The 23,954-nt window shown below is 45.4% G+C and overlaps 1 protein-coding gene across 3 annotated transcripts in view; it reads right to left on the bottom strand.

The window, feature by feature from the left end:
• TAF5L (TATA-box binding protein associated factor 5 like) overlaps positions 1-23,954 on the bottom strand; it is a 79,450-nt gene that overhangs the window by 13,475 nt on the left and 42,021 nt on the right. For all 3 annotated transcript variants that reach the window (XM_030196476.1, XM_030196478.1, XM_030196477.1), the window contains exons 4-5: positions 22,026-22,130; positions 13,832-14,556 (exon numbers count right to left, since the gene is read on the bottom strand). In XM_030196476.1, coding sequence (XP_030052336.1) covers positions 13,832-14,556; positions 22,026-22,130 — 830 coding nt within the window. The remainder of the gene's footprint in view (positions 1-13,831; positions 14,557-22,025; positions 22,131-23,954) is intronic.

Genomic DNA, 23,954 nt, shown 5'->3' with positions numbered 1-23,954 from the left:
TGCGTCCTTTAAATCCATGGAACATAGCCAATCGTCTTTCTGAATCATTGGTAGAAGGGTGCCCAAGGAAAGCATCCTGAACTTCTCTTTGACCAGGTATTTGTTCAGGCCTCTCAGGTCTAGGATGGGGCGCATCCCCCCTGTTTTCTTTTCCACAAGGAAGTACCTGGAATAGAATCCCTGCCCTTCCTGCCCGGGTGGCACAGGCTCGACCGCATTGGCGCTGAGAAGGGCGGAGAGTTCCTCTGCAAGTACCTGCTTGTGATGGGAGCTGAAGGATTGGGCTCCCGGAGGACAATTTGGTGGAGTGGAGGCCAAATTCAGGGCGTATCCGCACCGCACTATTAGGAGAACCCACTGGTCGGAGGTTATTAGAGGCCACCTTTGGTGAAAAACTTTCAACCTCCCCCCGACTGGCAGATCGTCCGGTACGGACACTTTGATGGCGGCTATGTTCCCATGGATCCAGTCAAAAACCCGTCCTCGGTTTTTGCTGTGGAGGCGCAGGGGGCTGCTTAGGCGCACGCTGTTGACGGGAACGAGCGCGCTGGGACTGTCCCTGTGCCTGATGAGGCCTTCGGGCCGGCTGGGTGTACCTACGCTTGTTGTAGGCGTAGGGCGCAGCCTGCCGGGCCCGGGAAAAACGTCAACCTGCAGAGGTGGATGCTGAAGGCGCCCGGTGGGAGAGCTTGTCGAGGGCGGTTTCCCGCTGATGTAGTTGGTCCACCAACTGCTCGACCTTCTCGCCGAAAATATTGTCCCCCCGGCAAGGGACATCAGCCAGCCGCTGCTGGGTGCGGTTGTCCAGGTCAGAGGCACGCAGCCATGAGAGTCTGCGCATCACTATATCTTGGGCCGCAGCTCGAGATGCCACATCACAGGTGTCATAAATACCCCTGGACAGGAGCTTTCTGCACGCCTTCAGCTGCCTGGCCACCTCCTGAAAAGGCCTGGACTGCTCCGGGGGGAGCTTGTCGACCAGGTCCGCCAGTTGCTTCACATTATTCCGCATGTGTATGCTCGTGTAGAGCTGGTAGGATTGGATGCGGGTCACGAGCATTGAAGATTGGTAGGCCTTCCTCCCAAACGAGTCCAGAGTGCGAGACTCCCGCCCCAGGGGCGCCGAAGCGGTATCCCTCGAACTCCGTGCCCTCTTAAGAGCAGAGTCCATGACCACCGAGTCATGAGGCAATTGGGGCCGCATTAACTCTGGGTCTGAGTGGATCCTGTATTGGGACTTCGCTTTCTTGGGAATGGTGGGGTTAGATAAAGGTCTCAACCAGTTCCGAAGCAGTGTCTCTTTGAGGACATTGTGCAACGGTACCGTGGAGGACTCTCTAGGTGGTGATGGATAGTCGAGGACCTCGAGCATCTCGGCCCTCGGCTCATCCACAGAGACCACGGGAAAGGGAATGCAGATAGACATATCCCTGACAAAGGAGGCAAAGGAGAGGCTCTCAGGTGGCGAGAGCTTCCTCTCCGGTGAAGGAGTGGGGTCGGAGGGAAGGCCCACAGACTCCTCTGAGGAGAAATATCTGGGGTCCTCCTCCTCCCCCCACGAGGCCTCTTCCTCGGTGTCGGACATGAGCTCCTGTAGCTCAGACCGCAACCGGGCCCGGCTCGACTTCGAGGCACCGAGTCCTCGGTGGCGTCGTCGAGCGGTGGACTCCCGCGCCGGCGGGGATGAAGCTCCCTCCATCAACGTCGACGGGGACTCCACCTGCGTGGCAGTCGAGACGTCGAAGGCCTCGGCACCGGGCTAGAGCACGCTGGCGCCTCCATCAACGGCGCCGGGGGGGGGCACAGTCTGGCGCATCAGCCCTTCCAGGATCCCCGGAAGGATGGCTCGGAGGCACTTGTCAAGGCCCGCTGTCAGGAAAGGCGAGGGGGCCGGTGCCAGAATCTGCTCGGGTCCAGGAGACGGCACCGAAGTGCCTGTGCCCTGACGTAGTGATACCTCTACCACCGAGAGGGAACGCTCCTCCCGGCGCTGCCGCTTCCTCGGCGTCGAGTCATCTCTGGAGCCGGAGCTGGTAGCCACATGCGCCGTGGGCGACCGATGACGGTGCTTTTTAGCTTTCTTCCGGTGCCCGTCATCGGCGCTCGGCGGTACCGAAGAGGAGGAGGTAGATCCCCCTCGGCCTCGAGGGATCGGGTCCGACAGGGTTCGGTCCCGATGGCCCTGGGTAGAGGGAGTGACCGGGGCCGATTGCCCGCGCGGCCGCTCACCCCTGCCATCTCCGGAAGACCGGCGGGCCAATGGAACCTGTGCTCCTGGGGTCGGTGCCGTCGGTGCCGATTTCGTGGACATCGGTACCGGTACCGCAGATCCGGCCGTCGACACCAATGCTGTCGAAGTCGACGTCGAGGGGCCGGTGCAAGTTCCAAAAAGACGGTCCCGCAGAACTTGCCTCGCCACCTCTGTCCGTTTCCGTAAACCGAGACACAAGGTGCATGTTTTGGTATCGTGCTCCGACCCGAGGCACAGGAGGCACCAAGCATGAGTGTCGGTCTGCGAGATATGCCGGCTGCACCGACCACACTTCTTAAATCCACTCGGGACCTTCGAGGACATCGACGGAAAAATCGCGTCGGCGAAGTCAAAGTCGTCGATGGTGGCGGTAAGAAGCACACCCGAAAAGAAATCGACCACGCGGCCACAAGGCCGCAACGAGGCACCCCCCGCTAAACGTACGAGGGGAGTAAAACAAAGTTTTTTTTTTTTTTTTTGAAAAGAAAAAACAGAATAAAAGAAAAACAAACGAAGAAGAAGAAAAACTCGCATCTAAGGCGCGATCCGGTTTCCGGGGCTGACAGAGAGAGAGATGAACACGGCTCTCTCCAGCGCGGAAAAGAAAAGACTGAGTGGGAACGGTCGCGCATGGGCGGGAAGATGGCCGCGCATGCGCGGTGGGCGTGCCCTGCGTTCGGGACCACCCGCGAAGTTTTTGTTCCGGTTGGTGGGGGTTGCCGTGGACGTCAACCCAGTCGTGAGAACAAGCAGCCTGCTTGTTCTCGAAGAATGGCATTTTCTCCTGTCGTTTGCTGGGAGGCGAAGGGAGTTGTTCTTTTGGAGCTTATGTTTCTCACATTATTCAGGATCCCAGTTTATTTAATAGGAGGTTACGACCTGTAGAAGACAAGTTATGTATATATGGTGCTCCCCCAAATTGGTAGCCGATCTGTAATGGTTGGGCCCCCCTCTTGCAATCACTGAATAAGGGATCTGCACACCTCCCGCAAAGGTCAAAGAATTACACTCCTGTCCCAGGAACCTGGAATCTGTTTATAGGGAACTTGTAATAAATAATTCAAGTGACTTGGGGCTAAATAGGCTGACTCACAGGAAGTTGGTGTATAATCCTGACTATTCTGCAGCCAATTGTTTAAATGCTTTATTAAGCATAAACAATTATAAAGTTTTAAATTTGGTAAACTCAGACCCCCAATCTGCCAATTACCAAATAACCGTGAATAATGCATTTTTGATTTTGTCCCAGCCCAACAAAACTTAGATACCATTCCATATATACAATCAAAGTCTTTTTTAAAGAATCTAAGGGGAAGAACCTAAAAGATGTAAAGCCATCTGGGGAATACTATCATACAAACAAACTTATTTTACCAATCAAAGAAACTGGCAGATGCATCCAACCGTCCAGCTGCTGGCCTGCAGAATGTAAAAGCGTAGCCACATTCTTCAAGTACAAACCCCTGTCTGCATCACTAACTGGATCCCCAGATAGCAGAATATATTGTCTGCCCAATGTAACGGGCAATCAGCACCTCAAAGTCTCTTTACAGATGCTTCCAACGGCAGCATAGCCGCCGAGAGGGGGGGCAGGGGGGACAAAATTCCCCGAGCCTGGGCCTCCAAGGGGGGCCCGGTACCGCAGTCCTACCCGCCCTCCGTCGTCGACCGCCTGCCCCCTGCATTGAAATTGAGGTCTCACCTCCGTGAAAGCAGCGCTGCAGGCAGCAGAACGCCTCCCTTCAGCCCTCCTTCCCTCCTTGTGTCCCGCCCTCGCGGAAGTTACGTCAGGCGAGGGCGGGACACAGGGAGGGAAGGAGGGCCGAAGGGAGGCGTTCTGCTGCCTGCAGCGCTGCTTTCACGGAGGTGAGACTGCGATTTCAATGCAGGGGGCCCGGCCCGGTGGCGGACAAAGGGGGGGAGCAGCGGCGACCTCGGGGGGGGGGGGGGGGGGGGGGGCAGCGGGCGGCGACCTCGTGGGGGGGCAGCAAAGGCGGGGCCCCGGGGGCGGCCTTACCCTGGGCCCAGCTCAGTCTCTCGGCGGCCCTGAATGGCAGTGCTTCAGACTTCTGCAAATTTAACTTAAAACCTGCAAAGTCCCCATATTCTACAAAACTTTCCAAAAGCACTTCCAAGAATCTACAAGGGTCTAGCAGATCATCCACAAATGCTGCAATTTTAAAGACTTGTGTAACTATCTTAACAACTTTGATTTCTGGGTTAGCATGTATACTCGGTGAGAGTATAAACAATAATGGTGAAAGCGGGCATCTCTGCCGCATCCCCCTTAGTATAAGGAAACTTCCAGAACTCACCACATTCTCACACAAACTTTAGCTCTCAGAGAGGCATATAAAGTGTGAACAGTTGCTATAAAATGATCCCCAAAGCTATAGGAATTTAAAAATGCATATAAAAAGCCCCATCAAACCTTACTAACGCTTTCTGTGTTAAAACTAATTAAAAGAGATGGATGAGAGATCTGCTCCTTGTATTCCAAGGATGTCAAATTTTTATAAATATTTTTCACTACAGATCTGCCTTTAACGAATCCCACTTGTGTTTCATGAATGAGAAATGGCAGTATCCTGTTGGCCATAACCCAATAACTGTTTCGAAATTCAGTAGAGAAACAGGTCTATAGGATTCTGAAAATCTCAGATCCTTCCCGGGTTTGGATAGTACCATTACTAGATTTAAATCTCCAGGCAGGGACCCCAAATCCACCAACGTATTAAACATATTGGTCAAAGGAGCTACTACCTTCTCACCCATAAGTTTGTAGAATTCTGTCCTAAAACCATCAGATCCTGGTGCCTTGAGAAGCTGACTTTGCTTTATTGCCAATTCTACCTCTTCCTTATTTATAGGGGCTTCAAACAAGGCCCATTCCCTTAGTGCCAATGTGGGCAAAGAAACTCCCTCCAAATATTGTTCACCTTGGAGACCTTCTTCCCCAGGTGCAGAATATAGCTGCTCATAGTATTTTGGAAAGTGTTTATTTCCCTATCACTGTAGAGTATATTACCGTTTTTGTCAAACAAGGTTGCAATCTAACCCAGTATCCTGCTTCCAACAGTGACCAATCCAGGCCACAAGTACCTGGCAGAAACCCAATTAGCAGCAACATTCCATGCTACCAATCCCGGGGCAAGATGTGGCTTCCCCCGTTTCCATCTCAATAACACACAATAGATTTTTCCTCCATTAACTTATCCAAGCCTTTTTTAAACCCAGATATTCTAACCACTGTTACCACATCCTCTGGCAGTGAGCTCCAGAGTTCTTTGAGTGAAAAAAAAATATTCCTTCCTATTTGTTTTAAAAGTATTTCTATGAAATTTCATTGAGTGTTCACTGGTCTTTGTACTTTTTGAAAGAGTGAAAAATTGATTCACTTCTACCTGTTCTACACCACTCAGGATTTTATAGACCTCAATCATATCCCCTCCCCACAGCCAGCTGTGAAGAGTCCTAACCTCTTCAGCCTTTCCTCCCATGGAGCAATACAGAAGTATTATAATATTCAAAACATCTAGCCTCAGGAGAAGCAGATGCCTTCTCTGAGGACTGAACTCAGGATCTTCAGATTATGAGACTGACGTGCTACTCCTTATTCCTATGCTTGTATAACTGATATCTATAATAAGCAATCGATTTGGAAGCCCTCTGATGTAATAGTTTGTTTAATGCTGGCTGTAAACCTGAGATGTTGTTTGTCTACCTCGCTCTAGGATCTCCCAAATTGTTGATGTGTGGTGTACACTTGCCTCTCCATGCGCAGCACTTCATGATCCCTTCTCTTTTTGTGGTAACAGACATAGTTTATAATCTCCACTCTTAATAATGCCTTTGCTGCCTCCCTGTACAGTATGGATTGTTGCTCAGATTCAGCATTCTGCATTTTGCAATCTTGCCACCTGGATAACAGTTTATCATTAAAAGTTCCATCCCTATACAGCCATAAAGGAAATCTCCCTTGGAATTGTCTTCCTTGTTGACTTAATTGCCACTTCCTGCAAACAATGCATAGTCTGAGATCTCATAAGGATTAATCGCTACCCTACTAATGGATGACATGATGTCCTCCAAGATCAAAAGGTAATCAATGCGAGATTGGGTGGAGTGTGCCCTAGACAGATGGTCATAATCTTGATCTAAAGGATGCAAAATCCTTCAGATATCTACTGGAAAGCTGCACTAGATCCCCTCCCTCCCCTCGCACATACTTCGAGGTACCCTGGTAGTCTAGTGGCTTCTTCAGGGCAGGAAAGATCCCCACTCTTTCCTGCTCACTGCCGCAGTGCTGATCCACAGAAGTCTTGCGAGGCCGCCGCTGGAAGTCTCAGCAGCCATTTTAAAAAAGCAGAGAGGAGAGGATCAGCGCTGTGGTAGTGGGCAGGAAAGAGTGGGGACATTTCCTATCCCAAAGAAGCCACTAGACCACCAGGGTGCCACCAGCATCTGATGATATTCTTGCAATAGTAGCCTGGAGTTGACACTAGCCTCAGTAGGCAAAAATCAGTGTATATAGGTTGAAATTGAAAATAATAAATTATAACCCTCATGTAACAGATGACAACTTTGCCTCATAGCTAGTGCACAAACTCTCATACTCTCATCTTTGCCTCACCAATTTGCTTCATTTCTTTGAAGGTGTAAATAAACATGTGGATAAAGGTAAGCCGGTTGAAGTAGTATATCTAGATTTTCACAAAGCTTTTGACAAAGTTCTTCATGAGAGACTCCTGAGAAAATTAAAAAGTCATAGGATAGGAGGCAATGTCCTTCTATGGATTAGGAATTGGTTATTGGACAGAAAACAGAGGGTAGGGTTAAATGGCCACTTTTCTCAATGGAAGAGGGTGAATAGTGGAGTGCTGCAGGGATCTGTACTGGGACTGGTGCTATTTAACATATTTATAAATGATCTGGAAAATTGGAACAAGTGAGGTGATTAAATTTGCAGATGACACAAAACTATTCAGAGCTGTCAAAAACACATGCGGCTTGTGAAAAATTGTAGGAAGATCTTAGGAAACTGGAAGACTGGGCGTTCATATGGCAGATGAAACTTAATGTGGACAAATGCAAAGTGATGCACATTGGAAAGAATAATCCAAATGATGCTAGGGTCCACCTTAGGAGTCAGCACTCAAAAAAAAAGATCTAGGTGTCATCGTACGCTGAAATCTTCTGTTCAGTGTGCGGCAGCAGCCAAAAAAAGCAAATAGGATGCTAGGAATTATTAGTAAAGGGATACAAAATAAGACCAAGAATATTATAATGCCTCTGTATCACTCCATGGTGCAACTTCACCATATCAAAAAAGATATAGCAGAATTAGAAAACGTTCCAAGAAGAGCGACCAAAATGATAAAGGGGAAGGAACTCATACCATATGAGGAAAGGCTAAAGAGAACAGGGCTCTTAAGCTTGGAAAAGAGATGCTGAGGGAGGATATGACTGAGGTCTATAAAATCCTGAGTGGTGTAGAACAGGTAGAAGTGAATTGATTTTTCACTCTTTCATAAAAGAACAAAGACCAGGGGACACTAGAGGAAATTACATGGAAATACTTTAAAAACAAATAGGAGGAAATATTTTTTGACAGAATCTTCACCGTGTTCCTCAAGTGAATGCTCGTGTAGAGCTGGTAGGACTGAATTTTGGCCATGAGCATAGAAGACTGATAGGCCTTTCTCCCAAAAGAGTCCAGGGTTCTCGATTTTCGTCCCGGGGGCGCCGAGGCAAAATCCCTAGAACTCCTGGCTCTCTTGAGAGCAGAATCCACAACCATAGAGTCGTGAGGTAACTGCGACTTCATCAGCTCAGGTTCTCCATGAATCCGATATTGGGACTCAGCTTTCTTGGGAATGGAGGGATTACTTAGCGGTTTCATCCAGTTCCGCATAAGTGTCTCCTTGAGCACATTATGCAAAGGAACAGTGGATGACTCCTTAGGTGGCGAAGGATAGTCAAGGACCTCGAGCATCTCAGTCCTGGGCTCATCCTCAGATACTACAGGGAAGGGAATAGCCACAGACATTTCCCGGACAAATGAAGAGAAAGAAAGACTCTCCGGGGGAGAAAGCTTTCTTTCTGGAGACGGAGTAGGATCAGAGGGAAGACCACAAGACTCCTCAGAAGAGAAATACCTGGGATCTTGCCCTTCATCCCATGAGGCATCCTCATCGGTATCGGACAAGAGTTCCTTAACTGCAGTCCGAAACCAGGCCCGTCTCGACACCGAGGAACCATGTCTTCGATGGTGATGCCGAGAAGTTGACTCCCATGCCGGCGGCGATGAAGCTCCCTCCAGCGATGTCGACGGGGAGTCGACCTGGGTGGCAGCCGATGCCGCAGGCAGTACAGGCATCGGGGACCTCACCACAGGCATAGAGCCAGCTGCCGCTTCAATCGATAGTACCGAGGGCGCAAGCAGCCCCGGCACCGGAGCAGACTGACACAGCAACCCCTCCAGAAGACTTGGAAGAATGGCTTGGATGCGCTCATCTAGAGCAAGGCTGTGGGGTCAGTGCAGGAATCGGCGTCAGAATCTATAGAGGTTGAGGAGGCGGTACCGGGCTGCCCGAAGACCGACACCTCTTGTATGAAGGGTGAGCGTTCCACCCGGTGTCGAATCCTTCAACGGCCCGGAGCTCCCGGTACCGTGCTTGGAAGGAGACTGATGATGCTGCTTCTTCGCCTTCGCTCGATGCATGTCATCGATACTCCTCGGTACCGACGAGGAGGACGTGGAATCCTTTGAATCCCACCTCCTCCTTATCCTTGCTGCCAAACCAGCTGTCACTTTAAACCTAACGCGCAAAGCTGGGCTCCTATGGCTAAGGTCAATCTATTGCCATATTCATCATCTGATAAGAAACTAAGTCAATTTGCTCATTTGTAGAAATAGCATTAGGTGTAGTTGCTTTTTGTGTGTGCATATCTCGTACCATAAATATTTGGTAAGAACAAGTACATGCAGAAATTATGGTATTTTGAAACAGTTTCATCACCAGTGTACCAGTGTTTGTGGATACTTAGGAGTCAAGAGATGAGCTCTTGTATTTTTGGATGTCTGTAATGCCGCCTCTCCCATTACAGAATGGTGAGGAAATTGTGTATTTTTTAAATTTTTTTTTATTTGAATTTTCACATTACAATCACAAGGATTAACACTTGATCAGGAATAGTGTCTAATTTACATTACAAATTATAAGGAAATATTTTTGACAACTAATTAACAACACTCAAGTCCACATAATAATGGATTCCAAGATTACAAACTGAGGAGATAAGTCATTTAATATTCAGAAGAATTATACCTAAACTAAAGACAAACTGTTATCTATATGTGAGCAACTTCATCCCGTTTAGAGGCAACAAAGGATGTTAACTGTAAAGGCTCAAGGAATACATATTTAAATGCATTGTATCTAATGATACATTTACATGGGTATCTAAGGTAAAATACACCCCCCATCTGTAGAACAGCCGGCTTCAATAACAAGAATTGTTTCCGCCTTTTCTGTGTCTCTCTTGAGACATCAGGAAATAAGTTGATTTTGAGTCCCATGAACAGTTTGTCCTTGTTTTTGAAAAACAACTTAAAAAGCCACTGCTTATCCGGAAAGAGATATGCACACAAACCAGGACTTTTAGCCACCAACTCAGAGTGCTTGAAACAGTTCACACCAGTATAGTATAATAGAAATGTTTGTGTATGTAGAGTACCCTCAGATATTTACCACTATTACTGCAGTCAATAATGCTGCTACAAAGTGGCATAGCACTTCTTTCATCGGGTAACTCTAACTAATTTTTGGGGGGAGCAACATATGCTCATTTTTTCATGCTTCCCAATCACCTCAGTGCTATAAAATCGCTTATCACTTTTAAAAATATATATACTAGGTGAAAACTGTGCACTTATCTTGCCTCGCTGACAGAACTATCTTGCCTCGCTGAAACATTCATCAATTGCCTTCCCCTGAAACCGCCCGACTTCACCGGGTTTCAATCACTTTCCTCAGGGACAAGGGTTAAGGCTACATAATTCTTTTCTTCCTCATTCTTTTTTTTTTTTTCTCAAGCAATCAACAAGAGAGCCACAGTAGCCACCAAAGTTGCTACCCTAGCTTGTTCTGTCTTAGAGGTCTCCAGTAGGGCAGAAACAATTAACTCAGATTGTTCTTCTTTTGGGGGGATGTAATATACTTGAGCAAATGGTGGCATTGAAGATTCAGGGACTCCCAAAATTTCGATTAAATATCTTTTTAACATAGGAAATTGAGTCTTTTAAAATCAGGTTGTGATCTACTCCTTCCCCAGGTGGGGGTTGGGAAGGAGGACAGTAAGCAAGCCTTTTTTGATACAGGTTTAAAGTATTTTATGAGCACAAGGGTCGGCTGGGAAATACATGGGGTGGGTGGGAGGGGAAAAATGTTCAAAAGTTTGATGATGGATTTTATCACTGTTTTGTAAGATTGGAAAGTATTTGGGGAAGCATTTTGCATACCCATGACTATGGTTGTGATAATATGTGTTTATTATCAATAAAAAATGTTGAAACAAAGTATTTTATGAGCTGGAACTACTGTGTCTGTAGGGCTATTAAGATGATTTAATTGTACTGAACTGGAGCTTAAAATTCACCCTCTGCCTATAAACTGAAGGACAGACTGACACTCTCTTGACAAAGAATGGGAATGAGGGCTCATCCAGAGCAACTGAGCTCCTAGCCAGCAGAGAGGACACATCTGATGGCAGACCCCCAAAAGGTTGCCCATCTCAAAATCTAATTCCAGAGATGTATAATTCATCTCAGGCATGCTTCACACAGAGGCTGAACAAGTGAGTTGAAGGTTTTGGCTTTGATATAGACAGGTTTCTGAATGAGACTAGTCTATATCAAACATATCCTTGACTTGTAATCTACCTTAATGGCCCTAACAGAACAGTTTCTTTTTGTAACAAATTAGACAATTAGGAACCTTTCAAAGGTCTAGGCAAAATATACACTCAGAATGGTTATCTGTGATGGGACATCTTTAGGTTACAAGTAAGACATCATTTAATCCCCTATGGCTTTCTGTCAGCTACTGAGAGATGTATGGTATCAGCTACAAGAAAAATGTTAGCGAAAAGTTGCTTCATACCTTTCTAAGGAGAAAGCTGCAGTACTAAATGGAGGACCCCCCCCCCCCCCACACCCCCTCTCAACTGAAGGAATCTTGTGACCCAAGACTGAGGGAACTTTGCAGTGTATAGCTTTGCTGTGTTAATCATGCACAAGTAGAAAGGCTCTCTAAATCTTTCTAATTCAAGATAGTAAATGTTACATATTGCATGCTGCCAAATGTAATCAACCTGATTGATTTATCCTGTTTGTCCACAAAGACCAAATGATATGCCTGAAGCAGTGTATGTTTACTCTGGTTGGTGTTCTGGCATCTAGAAAAGGACCTACATGTCAAAGTTATTCTATCTACTCCACTGGATTTAAAATTTCACTCTGTGCCCCTCACAAAGACAAGGGAGACACACCATGAAGTTACTAAGAAATACAATTATAACAGGAGAAAATATTTTCTCACTTAATATACAACAACAAATGGGATTTGCTGCTGGAAGATGTGCTAAAAAATGTTAGCGTAGCTTGGCTTAAAAAAAAAAATATCTGGTCAAGTTCTTGAAGCAGTCCATAAGCCATTCAGGTAGACTTGAGGTAGAAGAGCCACTGCTTATCCCGGGGGGTAAGCAGCGTAGAATCTTGCTATTTTGGGGGGATCCTGCCAGGTATTTGTGACCTGGATTGGTCGCTCCTAAAAAAAAAAAAAAAAAAAGAACACTGGGCTTGATGGATGAGTCTGACCCAGTATAACGAATCTTACAGTGATGTGACCGCGGAAAAAAGAAGACTGAAGCGGGACTCTTGCGCGACGGACGGGAAGATGGCCGCGCACTCGAAGGCTCTAGCAAGCTTTGTTGCTAGGAAGATTTTCCGGACCTGCGGCTGCCGTGGACGTCACCCACATGTGAGAACAAGCAGTCTGCTTGTCCTCGGAGAAGGGTCTTTACAGGCAGGCAGCAAACAGAACAGTACACTGAAGAGAAACGCTTACCCAAGTAGAAGCCGAAGCAATGAGGCAGAGGGAAAGCATCCCAGAAATAGTGCAGGCTTTCTGATGTAGATAGGAACCAGCTGAAGAAGAGAGCTTCCATAGGTCAGGTAGGCAGAGAGAAAGTCAACACAGGTCTGTGGTAGCAAGGCAATTAAAGAGCCTGGAAGCCAGGCAGAGACAGCAGATCCAGGTGCATGAAAGCAAGGCAATCAAGGAGCCTGCAGCCAGAGAAGAAATACACAGACATGGTTCAAGGCTGAGCCAGTCAAGTGTGTGTGTTGCCAGGACCCTGAGCAGCCCGAGGACGCCGCTTGCGTTGAGGTAGGAGACATGACAACTTGTGACCTGGATTGGCCATTGTTAGAAGGATACTGGGCTAAATGGACCATTGCTCTGACCCAATATGGCTATTCTTATGTTCTTATTCCTGTGTCAAAACTCATGGACTTAATGAGTTTTGGCACAGGAATAAGCTACAGTAAATGAATCTTGCTTTGATGAACCAAATTAATGACATAGCTCAAAACTGACAAAAAAAATGGACAGAGTTTTGGAAAAGTGCTCTTCAGTTAGATTCAGCAGACTGAACACCAGGCTTGACTGTAGCCAGCCCTGCTGAATATAAATCTCACTATATAATGAGCCTTACTGTGAAAATGAAGTAGTCACCACAAAGTTTCTACAAGACCACAATCAAAGGAAATTCTAGAAGATAAATATGAGAAAAAAAGTTTTTGAAATACATCAGTCTGGAAAGGTTTACAAAGCCATTTCCAAAGTTCTCGGACTCCACTGAACTACATGCCATTGAGGGGCATTTTTGATATGATGTCCAAATCCGATTTTGGACGTTTTGCAAAAAATGTCCAAGACTCCTGTGCCAAACATTGCCCTATTTCAGACTTTTTTTGCTCAGTTGATCCAAACACAAAAGCAAACTTACATCTGAATGGCTGAGGAGAAACAGAATTAAAGTTTTGAACTTGGCTAGTCAAAGTCCTGACTGAATGTGTCTGAATTAAAACAGTTCTGCAAAGAAAAGTGGGATAAGGTTCCTCAACAGTGATGAGAAAGACTGATATCAAAATTATAGAAAGTATTTGGTTGCAATTATTGCTGCTAAAGGTGCAAACAATTATTAAGTTTAGGGGGCAGATTTTCACATGGGCAATATTGGTGTTGGATAACTTTGTTCCTTAAATAAATGGAGTTAAAATGTAAAACCTGGCCTATGTGTTTAATTAGGTTCCCTTTATCTAATATTACATTTTGTTTTAAACCATTCAGTGTGATATACTTGTAATAATAGGGGAAATCAGGAGGGGGAAACCTTTTTCACATCACTGTATGTTCTTACAAAGGGAGAATGAGCAAAGACGGCAACTCATAGCAATTGCTATGCATTCTAATCATCTTGTACACAATGGATTACACAGTAAGCAATCCTTACCTCCTCATCCAGAACATCACAAGCCAAACGGATACGAGACACATCCACCCGAGGAGGCTCCACCTGTAGTTTTCTAGATCTCAAGCTCCAGATCTTCACACAAGAGTTGTCAAAGCCAGCAGCCAGTAGCTTGCTGTCTGAAGAGATCTCTGCTGTGTTCAGCAGCTGCTCTGTGTTATAAAAAGCATAGAAGCATATGGTGGTCAGTGATGGCGGCCCATCCTTCACACGCTTGATGCTGTCCTGCAACATGCCCAATGCTGCTTCATTCTGTAGTATGGATGTGGGCACATCTGAGGGCTCCAGGCTGTTGCCCCCATTCCGTGCAGTGCTACCACTGGCATATAACTGGTAGTCTGTCCTTTTGACAGGCTGCACATCCAGGTGAATATGTAAGGTAAGAACTTTGCACAGAACTGTGTTGTTGTCACTTTGGAGATACCGCAGAAGATAATTGTAGCTGTCTTCTTGGAGGCGGATGACGTATTTATTATCCAGGAATGCACGGAGCTTAAAATTTGAAAGGATGTCTTGGAGGGTCAAGGTGGTCTGTAGCTGGTCAATGATGTCCTTCTGGCTGGCATTCTGCAGGAACATGCCATGGAAGCGGCTATAAAAACTGTCCACTGCGCTCTTGAGCCCATTCTGGACCATGTCAAGATGGAGGTAGACAAACAGGGGATACAGCAAGGGCATTACTTCACGGCTGTTCTGGGAATCCGAATCTGTCATTAACAGAAAAAAATGAATGTAGCTTACAAGTATGGAATCTGTCACAATCATCAGACAGATAGGTGCAGAAATGAATACAGAAACAGAGGACACAAGTTCAAAGCAAGCATGCCAGGTACTGCAGGGAATGCCAGGTCCATGAAACAGATCTGCATTACTCAGTATGGGTGCAGACCACTGTACACAGACATGAGAGATTTGCAAGAGCCCGTGGAGAAGAACTAAAAATGAAATACACAAAGCATTTACAAAAGGAAAGCAGCTGTACTCTGCAGTTCTGAATGAGCTTCTGATCATTTTTGAATCGTACGGCCAGAGCACTGGTTTCTGGAGCTGCAAGCCAGTGAAGCAATGTAACGTAATAGACTGCAAGCTGACAAAAATGATGTTCTGTATTAAAACCCTAGAAGTATGCCACCTACATGTTTCCCTTGTTCAAATGCAAACATTCTATATGTCTGCAATCCCAGAATTATCAGATTTTTCAAACAAAACTGGATGAAATTACTGTAGATTGGCCTCACCAGTCAAAAAGTTACCATGAACACTAAATAAATTTTGTAGGCTTTTCTTCAATTATGTTAGCTCATTTCAATATCTATTAACTTAATATTTTAACCATGGCAGGATCATAGCCTATATAATAAAAAGCACCTCCAACGTTCTGAAGCTGACTCTGTGGCACTGAAACGTTGAAGCATTCGTGCTGCCTGTAAGCCTGTATCCATCTCCTGAATTGACGTCACGTACTTCCTGGTACGTCACAAGTGACACTGACCAACCACACGAAAGCAGCATGAGGCACACCAACGGACTGAAAGAACAACCCAAACAGCGTGTCCAAACGTCAACGAAACACTGCCGGTAAAGCTGGGAAACCCACCTCAGCGACACACTTGACAACACCCCTCCCCCCCCGCGGTGCTCTGTCCCTTGCCCCTCCCGAGTCCCCACTGGACCCTGTCCTCCGCCCACAGCCCCCCTCACCCACTCTCCTCCTCAATGCACACTCCCACAGACCTCCCTCTCCTGTCCGACTTTGGACCCCCACCCTCTCCTCTCCGACCGACTCCCTCCTGAATCGCCGTTCAACCTCCCCATACTCTCCCCCCTCCCGTCACGACTCGCCTCTGGACGTAGAGAACTCCACCCTCTCCCCCTGCGTTCTAGGGTCGTCGTCCCTCCGTTACACCCTCCCTCCCTTCCAGTTGCAGGCACCCTCCCTACGAATTTGAAAAGACATCTTCACTTACATCGTCGGTGTTACGGTGGACGGCAGCAGCTGCACAAAGCGTGCAGGCTCGTCCCTTCTCTCTCTCTCCCAGCTCTGGTCCCGCCCGTGCGGAAACAGGTCATGAGAGAAAAAAGGGCCGAGTCTACACGCTGCTGCCGGCCACCGAAACACCGACGATGACAGTGAAGATTAATTTCCCCCCCCCCAAAAAAAAAATACACGCTGACCCCCCTCCAAACCCCCTGCAAAACCCTCTCAGTTCACTACCACCCTCAAAGACACCCATCACTTCCTCCAACTTTGCCAGCACGACACATCCCCAACCCCCCCCAAAACAATTAAAAAAAAACCACACACTAATACGAGCCAGCAACAACACGGGCAAAACCCACTCCACCCCTCAATAAATGCTGACCCCCCCTCCAAGCCCCCAGCCACACCCTCGCAGTTCACCACCTCCCGCCCCCCCGTCATTGTCAGACACACATACAATATCACAAAAACACACACATTCATCCCCAAACACCCAGTCCGCCCCACCCTCTCTCACACACACACAAACTCACGCTGTGACACACACACAGACACAATCTCTCACACACACAAACTTGCTGTGACACACATGATCTTTCACTTTCACACAAAGACACATAACCACTGCCCCCTCCACCCCAAATCCCGCTAAAAAACACTAACACACACATACACTGATGCGCAACATGCACACTCACTCACTCTCTCTCTCTATCACCCCTGCAACAATAACCACACTCAAGCCACTTTGCCAGCACGGGGCATCCCCCCACCCCCCTTTAAACCAAAACCCTCTCCCCGCCCCCACCCCCCTTTCATTGTGAGACACACACACAATATCACAAAAACACACTCACCCCCAACCTCCGAATCCACCTCACCCTCTCTCACTTACACACACACACACACACACACACTCTCTCTCTGTGACACACACACAAAATGTAGCTGTGACACACATGATCTTTTACTCACACACAGACAGACAACAAACGCCCCCTCCCCCCCCCCCCCCCAAAACACCACAAGAAAACACTCACACACATATACACTGATACGGAACAAGGATAGATGCACACTCAATCTCTCTCTCTCACTCTATATCATCCAATTTGACATAGCTAGCGCATTCAACATGGTGGATCATGAGATTTTAATCTACCTACTAGACACCTTTGGAATCAGAGGAGACGTGCTACACTGGATCAAGGGTTTTGTCTCCTCTCATACATACCAAGTCAAAGCTAATTCCTGCATTTCTACATCGTGGACAGCCTCCTATGGGGTACCTCAAGGCTCACCTTTCTCCGACCCTCTTCAATATTATGCTGATTCCACTAGCAAAAGCATTATCTCAGCTTGGCCTAAACCCATTCATTTATGCGGACGATGTGACCATCTACATCCCATTCAAGTCTACTCTAGCTGAAATCTCCGATAAAGTAGACGCAAGTTTCTCCATCATGGATTCCTGGGCAAAGGCGTTTCTGTTTAAGCTTAATCAAGACAAAACTCAATGTCTAATCCTATCGACCCAACACAATAAAATAGTCCAAAGCTCACTCGACATTAAGGGCTGCAAACTTTCGATCTCAAACAGCCTCCTGGGAGTAGAGTTGGATAACCACTTACAGCTGGACAATCAGGTGAAAATCATCACTAAAAGAATGTTCCACGCCATGTGGAGGCTGAAGAGACGAGGAGTGGAGCAGTAGCCTAGTGGTTAGTGCAGCAGACTTTGATCCTGGGGAACTGGGCTTCACTGCAGCTCCTTGTGACTCTGGGCAAGTCATTTAATCCTCCACTGCCTGAGGTACAAAATAAGTACCCGTATAAATAAGTACAACCACTTTGATTGTAACCACAGAAAGGCGGTATATCAAGTCCCATTCCCTTTCCTTTCCCTTTATTAATACAGCTCAATAAGGCATTTCATATTTGTTATAAAACAAAGTTGAGGGATATGTGTCACTGCAATAATAATTTTCCAGGATACTGTGATGTGTTTGAGAGGTTGACCAGACTCAAGTCTACTATAATGGCAAAGTTTAAGTTATGGGATAATGCAACTTAATTTAAAAATGTCAGTGTTTCAAAGGTTTCCATAAGTGTGCATGTGGTTTATGTTTGATGCAGGACAGACTGTTTACTTAGAAATCTGTTATCGAGTGCACTCCAAGGCATTATTAGGAGTATACCAAGTACAACTCACACCTATATGTCTAGTGCCCCCCATGTTAACTCTGGGCTCCCCAAATGTCAGGTCTGGCTATGCTCCTCTTTTGCAGGATACTGTGATGTGTGTTGAGATGTTTACCAGACTCAAGTCTACTATATTGGCAAAGTTTAAATTATGGGATAATTTGACAATATTTAAAAATGTCAGCGTTTCCAAAGTTTCCTTAAGTAAGCGTAGGTTTTATGCTGATGCAAGACAGTTGTTGGGCAGAGTGTTTACTTAGAATTCTATCATCAAGTGCAGTCTAAGGCATTATTTATGAGTATACCAAATACTATTCACACCTTTATGCCTAGTGCCCCTCCATGTTAACCCTGGGCACCTTAAATGTCAGGTCTGGCTATGCCACTGGTAAGAGCATTGCTGATCTACTAAGTCAAGGATGCACGAAAGACCGAATTGGAGAATAAGCAATCTTTTGCCTTTGTACAAAGCTCACCTAGCAAAATTTACTAAACAACCAACAGTTTCCATGTTATAGGCTGAAAAAAAAAAACAGATTGAGAAAAAGGAAGGTGGTCATGAGTTTCCAAATAATCTGTCAGCTGGCAAGCAACCAGACCCTCCAACAGTTTTACAAACAAAGGTATAGAAGCTACAAGTCTGTAGTTTGAAGTAGACTGACTAGAGTGTTTTTATTTTTCAAAAAAGGAGTAATAATAATATTACCCAGATTTGCAGGCAAATGACCTAATGCTAAAGCACACTGTAGACAAGAAAATAATAAGGCTTTAAATATTAAAGAAGCTGACTTCATTATATATGGTGGACAAGAGTCAAGTTGACAATAAGAACTCATATATTTCCTAAAAGCTTTATCTAATTGTTGCCAACTAGGAGGTGTAAATCTTCTGAAATTGTTTTCTTATAGAACTAACCTTATTCTGAAAGTACTCTGCTAATTTTGAAGCTGAAGGAACTTTGTCTGATATTGGAAGATAGCGTTGATCATTTACAATTTGAAAAAGATATTTAGTATCAAATTTTTCAGTTCCTTTTTTTTTATTTGCAAGAAGTCTTTATTGTCAGTGAACCAGAATAAAATTTACACAGTACAATCAGCAGGCGAGTATTTCTACATAGTGTGTACAAGGAATCTATTAATACTGCCTGCCATATAACATATAACAGTATCAACTTGCCAACAATATCATTACCAAACTTCAAAATTTGTTTTTAGAGTTTTAGAGCTATTTTTGAGTATAATAATTCCCCACCCCTTCCCACCCACCCCTCTCCCTCCCATAGGACACAGCTAGCTATAGTCAATCATAACACTCTCTGAGCGTATAGTCCATATTTACAGAGCGTCATGGGGGATACATTGCCATACCGACTGCCAAATCTTTCAGTTCTACTAAGATTGGAATAATATTCTTTCCTTTTAATAGCTAGCCTCCAATTTTGTTTATTCAAAGGTGTTTTCTCTTTTTGCCATTTGACAACCTGTGGCATACCACCATATCAGGCTTTGCTTGACTAAGTTTGGAAGTGGGAGCCAAATGTTGAATTCCTAAGGAGTGAGGCAACCAGTAAGACAAATAAGAACCATGTAAGGTTTCAAGTAGGGTCTTTTCCATGGTTCTAGCTCTAGTGTTATAGTCATCAATTCCTGAATCTGAAGGCAATTCTACACTCCTGGCCTCTTTAAGAGGAGCACCCCCTGGGTCTGAGAAAGAAACTAGCTTCTGACATGAAGATTCTACCCTTTCTGATAAGTGCTGTGAGGACTGGGAGGGAACCACCTCACTCTGTATAATTCACTACCTAGCTTAGGGCCTTCTAGGACCTTTATCACTCTGAAAATGGTCCTCTGGCTTTTCTGCAGTGAGATTAACCCATTGTCCAGAATATGGGTGGACCATGACCCTTTCTCACGTAAGAAGACTCCTCTGGCCTCACTCTATCACCAAGAATGTTTTCCAAAGTGGTTGTGGTGGTCTTCCCTAAGAAAAATACAGAGATAAGCCTCAGAGAGCTAGAGAAGATTCATTTCCTCTGACCATTACGATGACAGAGCAGAATCTCCATGTGAAAACAGGAAACCTAGAGACACCATTTGATCCCTTTCCTGTCAAGAAAGGGATTAAAAGAGTGCTTCCTTTTTCTGGAATGAAGACCACCAACCTTTCTTCAGCCAGTACTGGGACCACTGTTTTGACTCATACCAGCCTTTCCAGTGTTATGTCTACAGCACACCTTTGCTGCATCTGCTATGCATAAGTGCATAAAGAGAAGGAGCGATTATCTTTAAGGCATACCCACCTACACTATGCCCAGTACCCAATGAGCTGAAGTAATACGTGTTCAACTTCTGGTAAAACTGGTAGATGTGACCATCCACCTGTACTATCTCACAGGGAAACTGCCGCTCTTCATTGGAAACTGCATGTCCCACCAGAGGGACTAGTGCCTGCTCCCCTCACTTTTCTACAGCCATCAAAGGAGACAAAGACAAATAGAAATGGGCTAGGCCTTCTCCTTCTGTTTGCCTTGGAACAAGATGGTCTGCCTGACCTGTATCTTCTGGACTTTCTGATCCATGGATGGCCTGCACTCTCAGCCAGTCAGATTTTCAGGAAACACAAAGAAGATACATGAGTTCAATTAGCAGCCAACAGATCTTCAATGAATGCAAACTGATCTCATTCATATTTATTGTGGATATCGTGAAAACCCTAGGACAGTTCTGAAAGCCCTGATTTAAGCACTACTGGTAAGTAATCCTAAGAGAAACACTACCAATTCTACAATAAGGCAATCAGAAAAAATATGACAGAAGAGGGATGATGTAGAACAGAGTAGGAAGCACTGATGTTAACTACTGTCACTTTAAAATTTTTAAACTGAAACTCTTTCTGTAATAATTTAACATTGATAATTTGATTGCACAGTGGAAGTATTTGCTAAATATATAGCAATGGTTTATTATATTTCTTGCTGTCAGTTTGGTTGCTAGATTTTGAGGAATGTAGTTATAAACGTAGGCTACCATTAAGATGTGCTATTTTACCGTTAACCCTAGTTATTAACAACTAGGCCTCATTGCATAAAATCAGACCTTGGAAAAGTAGCATGACTTACTAGTAAAGTAACACCTCTTAATGATAGCCTGTACTGATAACCACACCCTTTAGTGTATTTGTCTACCAGAAAACACCACAGGCCCAATATTCAAAAGGGTTTAACCAGGCAGAAAAGGTTCCTAACCAGTTAATCCCCGCTGAGCAGGCAAGGATGCATCCTGACACCAATCCTCAAATAGATGCCAGACCTGCACATACGCCAAGAACAGTGTCACGCATGCCCCGGCATTGAGTATCCAGGGTCAGCTCAGGTCGCAGCTTTGAGTGGCTCTGACACACATACCACTGTGGGCTGAATACCTGGCAGCATGTCTTTAAGCTTATACTGGAGAAGACAATACAGATTATTAGTAGCTAATAAATAATCTGTCCTCTTTTAACCAGATTACACATCAAAATGTTACATAAAATATTGCCATGGCATTTTAATTACACAGGTATTGTACTACAACTGACATGATTAAAGCACAATGACTGGAAAGCTAAGCCTATAGAGCCTATATAGTGCATTTTTTCTTGGGTGCCATAAACCTGTCTTTTTCATTAGCTGCTTTCTGACTGGCTAAATTTTTACTCTGAACTGTGAATGAAAAGCAGGTGGTATCACTGCAAAGTCCTTCCAGCACTGTGACTACTACCCAAAACAATCAAAGACAGCGAGAGCTCTTCCAGAAATGGAGAAAAGCATAACTTTAAGTAGATGTTGGAAACATTTAAAACAACAGCAACATGGGAAATTGTGGACAAAAACAGTGATCCATTTGAAATACCACACAAGCTATGTAAAATTCCTAAAGAATTATTTTGCTTTGAAAAAATGAACCCATTAAAATACTGTTCTAAGAATTTTAGTCCCACCAGATCACTTACCTGAAAGAAAATTTCGAAACCTTCCAAACTGGGCCTCATACTGTTGTGGATCTGCTTGGCAAGGAGCAGAAGACACTGTGTTGGCACATCCAGACTCAGCTTGCACTGCAGGGGCAGCATAAAGGAAAAGTGCAATATGTCATTTGGGTTAATTTAAATATCAAGGAAAGAACCATCAGATTGTACATTGCTCTGCCAACATCTGACTTAAATGAAGCAGCTATTTTTTCCCTCCCTTAGTTTATCTGAAAGATGCAAACTAAACTCAATTCAAAGATGTTACGTTTCACAACAATTCTAAATTCTAGGAAGAAAATTAGAATACATCAGGTTGGATTTTAAAGCTTCCACAATATTATTTTTTTTAACTTTAATTTTTATTGAAAGTTTTATATTGAGCATACAAATTCAATACAACTATTGAACAGTACAAAGATAACTCAGAAAAGGTTTTTGCACATGAAAACCTTCCTAGAGCCCTCTCCCCAACCAAGCTTCAGGTACACCATAAAAACCCCAATCTTCCAACAAAGAACATAAATCTAACACTATATAACATCAGTTAACATGGTTGACACCCTACAGAACTGTATGTAAACAGCATTATTTGGACATCATTACTCCTTAATGCACAACACAGACATAATCTTGTACGACAGGAGGAACAGAAAAGTTACTGACCTGTAACAGGTGTTCTCCGACGACAGCAGGCTAGGTATTCTCACATCTGGGTGAGAGAGCCCGGTGCGGCTGGTGCCTAGCATATACAGCTACTAGAAGATTCTAGCAGCATCCCACTGCGCATGTGTGGGTGTATTTCCGCCCAACATGCAAACACAGATTACTCAGTAGGATAACACAGATGAATGAATGCAACTCCTAGGGGAGGTGGGAGTGTAAGCAGGGGTGTGCTGGTAAATTTTTAACAACAGGCTCTTTCTCCGGACGTAGCCAGCTCTGCAGTTGGAAGGGCCAGGGGTGGCCGGGGGGGGGGGGGGGGGGGGGAGCAACACTTGCCTCTCTCTTCTCCCTCCCTTCATGCGGGCACGCTAGGCATACCTTTGCTGGCAGCCAATAAATGGACTGCCACCACTCTCAACGTCTTGCTCTGAGCAGCATGCTGAAACTTCTCTCACATGCTCGAGAAGTCCCAGCCTGCTGCCCAGAGCTGGAAACATGGAGCAGGGAGCAGCAGTAGTCTATTTACTTGGCTGGCAGGGCTCAGCATCCCCACCAGCAAAGTAAAAGATAATTCAGCAGGGGGCCCAAGCCCACATTTTGGGAGCCAATTGTTAAAGTAGCCATGGAGGGCCCTACTTTAACAACCGGCTCCCAAAATTCTTAAAAACTTAACAACCGGCTCTTGCGAGCCTGTGAGAGCCTGCTCCAGCACACCACTGAGTGTATGTGAGAATAATTGATCTGCTGTCCTCAGAGAACACCTGCTACAGGTGAGTAACTTCGCTTTCTCTGACACTACCTTTGGAAGGAACTTAGAGTGTGTGCGAAGAACTAGTCTGTTGTGATCTAGACACTTCCTTGCCAGCTATTATTGGCCAGTTGCAAGTAGTTACCTGATGCTAGGGTCCACTTTGGGTGGGGGGGTCAGTACCCAAGAAAAAGATCTAGCTGTTGCTTTAGACAATACGAGGAAATCTTCTGTACAGTGTGTGGCGGCAGACAAAAAAGCAAACAGGATGCTAGGAATTATTAGGAAAGCAATGGTAAATAAGGTGATGAAACAGTGTGACAAGGCGGTGGCCGTAGCTAGAAGGTTACTAGGCTGTATAGAGAGAGGTTTGACCAGCAGAAGAAAGGAGGTGTTGATGCCCCTGTATAAGTCGTTGGTGAGGCCCCACCTGGAGTATTGTGTTCAGTTTTGGAGGCTGTATCTTGTTAAGGATGTAAAAAGAATTGAAGCAGTGCAAA

The sequence above is a fragment of the Microcaecilia unicolor genome, chromosome 3 (genome assembly GCF_901765095.1).
Source record: "Microcaecilia unicolor chromosome 3, aMicUni1.1, whole genome shotgun sequence".
In the NCBI taxonomy this organism is placed as follows: Eukaryota; Metazoa; Chordata; class Amphibia; order Gymnophiona; family Siphonopidae; genus Microcaecilia; species Microcaecilia unicolor.
This window is presented reverse-complemented; position numbering and strand designations above follow the sequence as displayed.